The sequence below is a fragment of the Mesitornis unicolor genome, unplaced genomic scaffold, assembly GCF_000695765.1.
Source record: "Mesitornis unicolor isolate BGI_N332 unplaced genomic scaffold, ASM69576v1 scaffold6114, whole genome shotgun sequence".
In the NCBI taxonomy this organism is placed as follows: domain Eukaryota; kingdom Metazoa; phylum Chordata; class Aves; order Mesitornithiformes; family Mesitornithidae; genus Mesitornis; species Mesitornis unicolor.
Window position 1 is genome coordinate 95,269 of NW_010181979.1, and position 11,829 is coordinate 107,097.

The 11,829-nt window shown below is 36.1% G+C and overlaps 1 protein-coding gene across 1 annotated transcript in view; it reads right to left on the minus strand.

Moving 5' to 3' along the window:
* The window catches only part of LOC104539928 (nuclear factor of activated T-cells, cytoplasmic 3-like), a gene marked incomplete at its 5' end in the record, with an annotated part of 24,770 nt that extends 13,754 nt beyond the window's left edge, over positions 1–11,016 (minus strand). Inside the window, 6 exons of the mRNA XM_010183603.1 lie at positions 2,936–3,988; positions 5,764–5,890; positions 6,518–6,573; positions 8,949–9,089; positions 9,827–9,999; positions 10,817–11,016. Coding sequence (XP_010181905.1) covers positions 2,936–3,988; positions 5,764–5,890; positions 6,518–6,573; positions 8,949–9,089; positions 9,827–9,999; positions 10,817–11,016 — 1,750 coding nt within the window. The remainder of the gene's footprint in view (positions 1–2,935; positions 3,989–5,763; positions 5,891–6,517; positions 6,574–8,948; positions 9,090–9,826; positions 10,000–10,816) is intronic.
* Positions 11,017–11,829: the final 813 nt, after the last annotated feature.

The window sequence follows — 11,829 nt, forward strand, 5'->3', positions numbered from 1 at the left end:
AATGCAAATGGCTTAGGAAGTTACACGGACTGTGTCTGACAGGATGTATGTACGCACACAAAGCAGTTAGAGGATTTTTAGTTATGATTTACAGTAAATCCACATACTGGATTTTCAAATCCCCAGCTTCATGTAATGGAGATAGTAGCAAAACGTAAGAGGATTAGTAGAAGGTCATCCTAATTTCCTGAATACAGCCTAACATAACACCTTCAAAACTGTTATATACAGTTGTACACGTTAAAAATCTCATCACTGTAGAAAACATGAAATACAAGATAAACTCACTCCTAAACTGCAAACACAAGATTAAATTTTAGATCAACAGTGTTATAATAATACATTTAAATCTAAAACTTGACAGTGGGATAGGTAAACGACTACAGTAGGAGCACTTTTTAAAAACAGTGGCAGAAAAAATTAACAAGACCTCATCACAAAACCAGACTGAGTCCAACTTTGACAACCTCTTTTGTCAAGGAGGGAAATGAGCCCTTTCTTAGCTGAGTATACACCACAGCGTGCTTATGCTGCCAGGGTTTTTTAAACTTTACTTTTTTTTTTTTTTTAAAGACTGCTGACTTAAATATTTAAGGTCAGTAATCCAGACATGATTTTCAACTGTCAGGTTTGATACGTTACCTGGGAGAACACACTGTATCAACATTCATTTATGCATGCACTTAGGTTTGGATTTTTTTCCTTAATTGTTATAACATTAGCGTAGAATAACTGATTTGCTCTTTATGTCTAGCTCTATTTGTACCAAAACTACAACTCAATTTTACACATATGAAAAATTTTGAAATTACTTCTTAAACCACAGTAATATGTTAGATACTTTATTAAGGAAGTGTTCCTGTCTAAGAACATTTTTTTATTTAAAGCTGATTACGCAGAGAAAGTATTTACCCACGTTGAAAGAACTGAACAGCTCATTTCTTGTCACTGTGCCCTTCAAAAGTTTTAGAACAGCAGGTTTCAGGTTAGATGTCTGATTTGGATATGCAGACTGGAAACTAAGAAACCCAAACCATCGTCAAATGACAATCATATGAAAGTGCAATGAAGGTAATCTCTACGCTTGCAAACATATGGTTGCTGAGAAGTGCTAGTTTAGCGTTTAAAACCGCACTCGATTTTCCATTTAGGAAGTGTATATTTTAATCACCACTTATCAGGCCTTCTTTAAACTTCTATAGCAAACATTATTTTAAAATAGAAATTAATAAAGCTGTGGCCATTTGACTCAGATTCATATAGACTATATTTCTCTAAACTATTAGCAAGTGGCCATGCTTTAAGTGTGGCTCTTGCAGCTTTTCCTGTGATTTTGATGTCTGTCAGCACAGAAACAACTCACAGTTTCACTGTGTTAAGCAATGAAAATAGTTTTTAGAAACAACTCATGTTTGTGATACATGGGGAGGAAAAACAAGTTGACTTTTTTTACTTTGCCTTCAATTTAATTTCTTAACAAGCATAAACAAACTGCCAAGATGCTCATAGATGCTAAACACCTCTGTTTATATTGTAAAAACTTTAACTACAGTATTTATTGTATTTTATTTATTTCTACATTGTTTTCTGGGTGTGGAGGAGGAAGGATGAGAAAAAGGTAGGTTCTAGCATTGTACTTCTTGAAACATTACATTTCTTTCTCCTTCCTCTAGTACAGAACTAGAAAATGCTGAGGGGAAAAGAGCAAGGCTTTATGAAACAATGCAATGAAAAAAAGCAAGTCCTTGATAGAATCAGTCTCTTCCTTCCTTTCTGAAGTTGACTGATAATAGTGTTTCAAAAGAAAAAAAAAGCAGGCTCAGTTTAACTAGGGTGGCCATTGAACTGAAAGCTCCATTGGTTTCTCTCATTTCTTCCTAGTATGCTGTGTCTTTAAAGGCATTTATTACTAAACTTTCTTACTACTTCGTGGAGGTAACAATAGCTTCCCAAGAAAGTGGGACTGACATGGATATGTAAAAGATGTCCTACACTTAAGACTTTACACTACTGATGCAATTAAGGAATTACTAGGGATTATTAAAGAAAAAACAACAAACAAAGCACCACAACAGTTAAGATTACTGTAGAAAACAGATACTGTTAAGGTTCCCATCATCAATACCACACATCTTTTACACACCTTTTAAGGCTAGACCTTCTGTTCTTCCAAACTCATGGACAGGACATGCTCTTAATATTGCTTTGCATCTATGCCTCAAACAGCCAGATGTTTAGAATCTGATACCTTTCTCTTTCACTGACTTGTACCAGTTTTATAAATTAACGCTGCCCAAGTATTTAAAGTAGAGAACTTTATAGCCCAGTCTTTAGCACTGTTCTGTTATGTTAAACAAGTGAATGTCTCAAAAAGTTACCCATAGTGGTAAGGAGAAAGCAAACGGGTACTGTGTGCAGAAGTGCTGAATGATGACAGTGTATTTACAGAATGTCTGTGAAGAGACCAAGACAGTGCCAAAATGCATGTGATCTGTTTTGTAAAAAACCAGCCTAGCCTTCAAAACTGGGACAACTCCAAGAAACAAGACTCCAAACTACATTGCGACTTAAGATATATTATTATGACATTCACTGAAATGTACCAAGAAAAACAGAAAAGGCTTTAAATTAATTCCTTATATAAAAGTTGTCAATGTGTACGAGTTAATCCTCAAACTCAGTTTTAGGACAAAAACAAAGTCTATGGGCAAATTGTGCTTAAGTACTTGAACTGTGCAACTAGAAATTTATAGCTGATAGAATTATGTTTAAACAAGTCATTCCTTTGGACACAAAAATACAACTCCATTTTGATAATACAAATTTACTTCTGTGAAGAAGAGTGGGTTCTATACAGAACAAAACAACCCTCCCACACATGCTTTACATTTTAATGTAGATTATATCGCAGTATTAAAATACTATATCCACTTACCATCATCTAGTGTGATGTCTTGTAGTCCTATTGTCTGAAAATTCAGTTCTCGATCTTCAGGTTCTGGTTTAATGTTAACAGCTGCCCCGTCTGGTGAAAATGGAGATGAATCGCATACAGAATGGTGTACTACGGATGACGCTGCATTAAGACCTCCCAACACTGGACTATGTGCTTGAGGGGAGTGCTGTCCAGAGTGACTTACAGCAGTTGGCGGGGGAGATGAGGCAGGTACTGAGCTAGGAGACTGGTAAGGCATAGGTTGCAGCTGAGGTGAAGAAGGTCCAGACAGTGGCGAATGGACTAAAGGGTGGGAAGCTGTTGGAGATGGGGATGAAGCGGATGCTGGATTTGCAGAATGGTATGGGACTTGCTGCAGCTGGGGAGAAGACTGCCTGAGGGACCGACTCATTGCAGAAGGGATGGAGCCCTGCCCAGCGCTTGGGCAGTGGTATCTCACAGATGGTAGGTGAGAAGATGACTGTCCTGAATGAGCTGGGTGTGCTAGCGGGTGCCCTGCTGTACTGGATGCTGACACAGAACCTGGAGTTGAAGAATGAAACTGCATTGGTGGTAAAGCTTGGCAGCTAAGATTTATCAAATGAGGTACAGCTGTGTCTTGCTGAAATGAAATAGGATCAAATCCTTGGCTGGAGGCAGAGTTCATAGGAAGACCAGACTGTCCATTGTATACATTGTTAGACTGCATAGGCTGGTAAGAAGGCCTCACAGGAGGTGCTGACGCTAACTGAAAAGACTGAACCACAGCAGGAGGCAAAACGTGACACTCTTCACTTGGACTAAGGTTTCTACCTTGCATATGTGGCAGGTGGGATACTGCTGAGGTCACCATTGCAGTGTATGGAGGTTGAACTGGACACACGAGGCTCCTGGGTGATGTAGACAGTAAATTGTCACGTGGATGCCCTTGCTCTGGTGAAGGCAATTGAGTTTGGATAGAATGCAGGCCCTGGACGTTGCTTGTGTGAGGCAGGGCCAAAGATGGAACAGCAGACAAATCCACCTCATCTCTGTGCTCTTGCTTCATTATAACTAGAAAGAGTAAAACACTGTATTACAATTCCTATACACACTAATGGCTGTTTAACAGCCACACCACTATTGTTAATGTCTTTGCTTCAATTTCCCTTCTCTTGCTCTGCTTTGATTTTTTGTTTTACTTAACCCCTAAAAGCCAGAAGAACTCTCCTAGCATTTATTCATAGGCAGTTACCTTCCCTTCTGAAATACCTTCCTATGCAATGTACGTTTTTAAAAGACATTTGCAACTTCAGCCAGAGAAGGTCCAGTACATCCAAAGGATACAGCCCACAGATGTGTACAGGGAGGGCTGCTGCTGGGCTCAACTGCAAATAGGCAGACGAGAATTCAGTATCAGGCACTAGGAAAAGGTGAATGAAATTTTTAGCTGCCTTCAAACTTTCCTTAGCCTGCGATCAAGATGACAGGTGAACCTTGGCAACACAGTTAAACTGGTTTCCCCAGGGTGTGTTGTTTTAATTAGAGCAGCTCTTTCAGCATATCCCTCAATTTCAAAGATGACAACAACTGTTCTAATAATACAAGAAGTTACAAATCGGCACACTTTCCGGTACAAGATTTTAATTTTTAAGCTTTTGAAAAGATACTTATTTCTACAAACAGTAGAAAAATGCTAACGCTTAACTATTTGATTACTACTTTATATAATATACTGCTAAAGCAACTGCTACATATATTTATAGATAAAATGGATTTTAAAAGTTTGTGCAGTAACAGCTGCAGTAACAACTAAAATTGCTTCCTATTCAAGCAGTAACTGTCATTACTTCATTCCATAATTAAAATAACTTAAATATGGATTTCTCAAACAAACAGTTTAAGATGTGTCTTGTAACTACCTTCGGAGGTGATAATCTTAAGAATGGTTACAAATGCCACAGATCTGCTAACACAATAGTGTATCAGATACCAACATAACATTGCTTAAATTGCACATGAAAGTATGAAGTAGGAAGTTTTAGAGCGTAAGTGAGCGAAGCTCATTTTAAGTAGTGTAAACTAATGGTAGTTGGCTTTGTCAGCATACACATTAGCTTTAAGAAGTTTATATTGTTATCAATATCTGACTTTAAAGACTCCTTCAGGTACCTGACTTCAAGTCCTCCCAACAGTACTAAAGAGTCTAGTGCCATCCCTGGTACATTGTCAGTTCCAGCTACTCTAAAAGGGAATGAATTTCTTAAAAGGAAAAGAAGAAAGTGGCAGGCCAAGGAGCGGGCAGTGCATACCTAGTAGTACACACTTCCTTTTATCAATGGAAGGGATTAAGATGTTTTAACCATATGTACAGTTCTTGCTTCTGGCTAAGTTACAAACTATTTTCTATCAATACACTGCAATGTGTCCAGAAGGGGAAAAGTATCTTTTTCATCTGCCTTATATCTAAACCGGGAGGTGTTTTTGACATCTGGGGGGCGGGCAGGAAGAAAGGCGTAAAACCCGCTCTTCTATGATCTCATTATCATCCACGTCATCGCTAGTGTTATTTAGAAGAGCAGCTTCTGAGACGCACCATTATTTTCAAAGGAAAGCAGAATGCAAGTTATTCTATAAAAAGTGTAATGAATGAATACCTGGCTGTAATCATAGCACTGGAGCTTATTACTCTCAATGTCAACTTTTTAATTTGACAAGCTTAACTAAGTTGTTTGACAAACAATCCAAAGCTGGTCTTATCTACCTGTCAAAGGTGTAAGAGTGTCTGAATTACTTCCGAATGTCTACTTTAAAAAACAAAATAAAATGCATTTTAAAAATGTTAATACCTGGTGTATAAGTAAAACGTTGAGACTGGCTTTTTTTCCTTTTGCCATTGCAGAGATAAAACTGCACGTGAACTGCAGCTGTAATGGTTTTGTTATGGTATGGAGGAACTTCAAGTATGATGTTTGCCTGTGTGACAGTTGAAACAAACGTTTGACATATCAAATGCAAATGAAAAACCCAAAACACTTGTTGCAAAACTAAAGCAAACTGATATTTTGAAACTGCTAGATTTCAAGTTTATGACTATTACATAGCAAAACAGTACTATAAGCAAACTTTTATTTGGGGACTTTTGTTGTTTGTTGTGTTTTTTTTGTTTTTTTAAAAAAACCAAATCTTCTGAGGGTAATACTTTTAATTAAATGGACACATGGTCTAAGGGATGCTTGATCAATCTGCCAGAACATTAAAAAAAAACTTTAGCAAAGAATTGCATTTTGGATTATTAAGCTCCTAGGAAAAAGAATTAATGCATGAGAAATTATTTGTGACCTTATAAAATTTTCTTCAGTTTTCTTTTTGCAATTTCTTTTTTCACTGCTTTCACAGCAACAAGCAAGCTATTTCTAGTTCCTTCAAAGCATCATCTTAATGGCTACTTTATAGTATTAAGCCAATTTAGAAGTCTCCAGTTGTCTGTCTGAATCAGCCAGTGTTCTACTTACTTTACTAAATGAAGTCTGAATTTCAGAACAACAATGAAGATGTCTACTTTCTAGAAAGCTTTCTAAAGAAAGAAAAACTGTTTCTCACCCCTTGACACTTTTCTCTAATGATCTTCCCTTCTACCTCCCACTGAGGTCGTCCATCTGTTGAGAGAAGTTTACAAGTAATTCAAGTAAAAAGCATTTTCTAAAACTTTAAATACTTCATCTCAAAAATTCTTTCATACATAATACAAAACTGCATTTATTTTCAGTCTTATGACTGAGGCCATCCAGCTGACAGCTACATTGTAAACAAAGTGTAAAGTATAGAGATGGTTTAAGAAGTTCAACACTACAAGCATGGTCCATAAGTTGACTGTTGTGCAGGATTCTGCATTTTAGGAGAATCTGCTGATTACATGCAGTTAGATTTCATTCCAAATGTGCCAGCATGTACTATAAGTGTACCGAGGGATTTAATTTTTTTTGTCCCCCGTTTTTTTTTTTTAAAACATTTTTGAAAGGTAGTTAAATTACTACCAACACTTGTGATTATTCAAACAAACGCCGATGACTTACAGGTGAAGTCACCACGTGAGAGATAATGTACACCATATCTTCGTGCCCATACCCACAGGTTATACATTTAAAACAGGCACCCTCCCCTGAACCAAAAGACTTTGTAGTTCAAATGCCGGGCAAGTTGTCTGGGTTGCAAGGGAAGTAAATCACTGTGGTGAACCTCTGTCTGCTCTGACCCACGATAACCCATTATCCTGAATCTAATATGCCGCTCTGTTACTGGGTTTTGTACAGGTTATTGGGTAACCTATTGTCTTGCAGCAGTATCTCTTTAAAAGGCATAAACCCCCACTCATGTTGTATTTGGTAATCAAAAACCTCAACTCTTTTACTTAAATATTTAAGGAAATAATAAGATGGAGAAGAATCAGACTTGGTTGCAGACTTTTATTGTTAATTATTTACTCCTGCTATGGTTTTCCCAAAAGTTCAAATCAGGCATTCAAGTCACAGCAATGATAATTTAAGTTGCTCAAATTTTATGCTCTCTATATTAAAGGGAGAATAAAGAAAGAAAAGGAACTGCACGTATTAACACAGTCCTAAATTTTCAACTATTTTTCATGCACTTTAGTCTAAGTAAGAAGCATTAAGATCATGATGTATATCCAGAAGTGCTACAGAACCAGGAGGGAGTACGGAGTAACCGAATGTCTTTGAGTAATACGTATGTAGGTACCGTAAGCACACGTGCATGTGCTGCATACACCTGTATACGCCACAAGACTTGCAAAACATTCCCCATATGTGGTTGTAGTAAACTGAAAATTAAAAGTATTTTATAGGGGTTTTTTTTGTGTTAAATTCTCTAGTTTATGGAGTTGGAAACTGTACTTACATTTAAAGAAAGGTGTTTTAGAAATATTAATCCAAAATCTACAAGTTTCTTGCTTACTTAGCGATTCTATTTCCTATATATCATACTGAAAAATTTAATCTACTATGCTCTGAAATATTTCTTTTTCATTTCATGAGATCAGTAGGAAGCAGTTAAAACTTTTCTATAGGATTCACAGCACAAAGGAAACTGTGTCTTCAGTACACCTTAACTGAAATGCAGCCCTGCGATATAATTGAACTTCACTTTGTTAACTTGCAAGTACAAGCCTGGTGCAGTTCTCACCCGTGCCTAAGTGCTGGCTAGAACACTGAATATGGGTTCTAGAGAAGGAGAATCATGTCATACAACTGACTAAAACATTCCTCATTTCTTGGCCAACACTTGTTTAATTTCTTTTTTAAACACTTGACCGGCTTGTCCAGCACACAGATGTTTCATACACACACAAAAGGTCACCGTTTTTCATACCACTGGCTATTGCCAGTATTTTACCTGCCTGTGTGCTTGCCTGCTTACAGATGCACACAAGGCACAGACACAGGTGAAGCATGTATTGCACACCTAATCTGAACCAGATCTTGAGACTTTTTAAAAAATTCCTCCCTTAAGAGTAACTCCTACAGAAAATCTGATGCAACTGTACTGAAAAAATTAGTCAGGTTTTCTAGCTAATATTTATTTCATTTCATTAGCTTTTGGAGTAAGTCAGCTGCAATGCAACGGCTAAGCTAGCTGCAACATGACATCAATGACAAAGAGTACATTTCCACTAGTTCCAAGTTTCATTTTTTTAAGGTTTCTTTATAATAATGAGGAGAATGATCCGTCAACGATTTCTTTCAAATATACATCATTCAAAGTTAGATAGCCTGGAACTGTCTTAATTGTCTTCCTGAATCAGAAATACTATTTCATTAATAATTGCCAACCAGCACATAGAGCAGGGCCCAAACTGAAGTTTCAGATTACTACTCGTGACTTAACTTTTTCTTGTTTAGTTTTGTTTGGGGTTTTTTTTGTTAACAAATCCTTACTTCCTAAAAATCAAGCTCAGGTAGTATTTTTTGTTTTCTCTTCAATAATAATAATACTAAAAAAGTAACATAGTATTTACCTTGTCCTTTTTCAAAAAATATAATTTTTGATTCTGGAAGAAAGTTGGATCCTGTCACCACCATTTCATGGCCTCCATTTACAGAGCAACTATTGATGCTGTACTTCTCAATCTGAGGAAGTTCTTGGGCAGATCGCTGAGCTTTAAAAAAAACAACAAAACCAACAACATTATTCACAATTTTAACCACAATGACATTTCTTTTATGATCCTAACCTGAAGAATCAGGGGTGGAACTAAAACAACCATCTGTTTACACATGTAGATCATATTTGTGTATGATTTTACCTTTGTTTTTAAAACTACATTGAAATTATATAGCTATAGAAAAGAAACACCAAGAAGCCATGAATCCCAACAGTCTCTACTTTTACACCAAATTAAACCTTTAGCTTAGGAATACTGGTTTAAAAACTACTTCAGCATTTTATAGACAAAATTAATTCTAGCAGAAATTCAGATTGTTTAGGGTCATGTATTGATTCTTTAGGGACAGCATTTAACAAATGAACTCTCTAGAAGTTCAGCTGTTCATTAAGTAATACCGTATAAAGACAAGTAATGGTACAGGCTCTTGTAAATGAAGTGGTATTAGTTCTTCCCAAAATTAATATTTATTTTCACTGGGATATATTGGCTGCTTCTGCTCATATACAGGAACTACTAAAACTGCTAAACTGTGTGACTGCAGTATCAGGTAATTGTACCATCTTTAAATAACGATATATTAATTTTTGATTATTTAGGTATTTACACACAACATTTTTTATACACACTTGTTATATATAGTTCTGACAATAAACACTGTCAGAATGGCAATTCTACTGACATGTGCAGAAAACATGAGTATAAATTACGTATAGTTAAAGCAATCTTACAGCATTCAACAGGTATGGAAGCAGTCTGCAGAGATAAGACTTTTCCACTAGGCTGTGGGATGTGAACACGAAACACAAGTCGCACTCTGGTGTTCTTTCTTCCAATATCTGTCTCTCCTTTACGGAGCTCTATATCTGAATTGCGAAGTTTCAAAATACCAGCACAGTCGATACTGGAGATAGGTAAGGATGGACGGATTAGAAAAGAAATGGAAGAAAATGAATCAAACTATTGCCAAAGAGTATTGCCTCTGTAAGTCTGTCTTGTGTTAAAGAATGAAGAGCATTCTATTTTTCACTGTGTTATCCTATTTTAAGTGTCTGAGATTAAAAGATCTGTGTGTCAAAAATGGCAGCAAATATGCTGTTGAAACATTTTGTCTCGTAAATGCCTAGCTGCTGCTTTTTTGAAATCTTTTAAAGATTACAAGTTATTACACATTTTTGAACCTTTGAAGTAAGTTATTTAACATTGTAAACGTCATTTACAAGGTGCAAAAGATCTATATTTAGTTCTGCCTTAGGAAGGACTAGAGAATGACAGAAGTGTAGCCATCAAATCCCAGATACCATTCCACATACTTATTGATTATTCATGAGACGCATTCTTTAATCAAGTAACATGTATACATAAGCTTGTGAGGAATGCTATCTTGCATGTCATCACGGGTTGAGAGCATTCATTGAAACTCGCACAGAGTCTGTAACTAGGAAAATCTAAGCTGACTTCAGAAGTCTACATAAGTAGTAAACGTGCTATATCATAAACAAATAACTGTGCTTTACTCTGTTCACTGGCCCTCCAAGCTGCAACAGAGCAATTTAACTGTTGCTATAAAAAACACAAACCAACAGAAACCCCAAACAAACAAAACCACCAAACAAAAAAACCCAAACCAAAAAACCACACAGAAAACATACATAGCAACTGAAAAAAAATGAACCAGAAAACAGACAGCGACTAAATAGCCAATTTATGCTGCAGCGTACCTGGCTGTCATATTATTTTCAGGAAGAAGTGGTATTTCCAAGACTTTTGTGCTGGCAATTATTATCTCTTGACTGGCTGTTGCAACTGTTTTTCCAGTGATTCGGTGTACCTGGTAGAATGCATGAGGTCTTAAGTAGCGATCATCCGCTGTTCCGATGAAGATTTGTAGGTTTACTGGTTTTTCACTGTAGCCCAGGAGCTGATGAAAAAGGAGACGTAACACTAAAATAAATAGTTGGCTTTTATATATGCACACACATTTGTGTGTGCATCATATAAATACACAACTAGTACAAAGGCTTAAGAGTCAAAGAATGGAATGTAATTAAAATCTTCAGTATTCAGAAGTCAGAAAACAAGTAGATATCTGTTCTCCAATAAAATACTGGCAACAACATTTACCAGAACAAAAGGATATTAAAATATCTTTACAACTTTTGAATCTCTCAAAGAAAATAATTATTTTTATCTACAGATTTCTACATCAAAGCTATGCTATAGGTGCATTTCTGATACTGCTTTTAGTCAAAGCTAAATTATCCATTTTACTAAGATACACCTATTTTGTAGAAATACTAAAAGTATTTTAAGGTTCAGTTTTTTTACTAAGGAACATAATGGTGAGTTTATGAAATTTGAGAGGTTTTGTGAATGCAAGTGTATCATATTAGGACAACGAAAATTTAATTCAGAGCTAGAAAATAAAGTGTATTTAATTTTTGGCAAAGAAAATGTTTTTAAAACCAGAATTTGGTAACTGTTAATAAATTCATGCATCTTTCCTGTTCTTAAATACAAGACTAACCACCAATGCACTCAGTTGTCATAAAACCACCTGTTCCTTGAGCTAACAGTTGTAATTCTAGGGAAAAAACATATTGAAACATCAGGAAAAAGGAAACTTAAAGAAGCAAATTCTAAAAGAACAAGTTAGTTTTATGATATAGCACCTTGGTAACGTTATCCAGAAGATTTAAGGAAACAAATTTAACCAACAGTAACATCCAAGTTT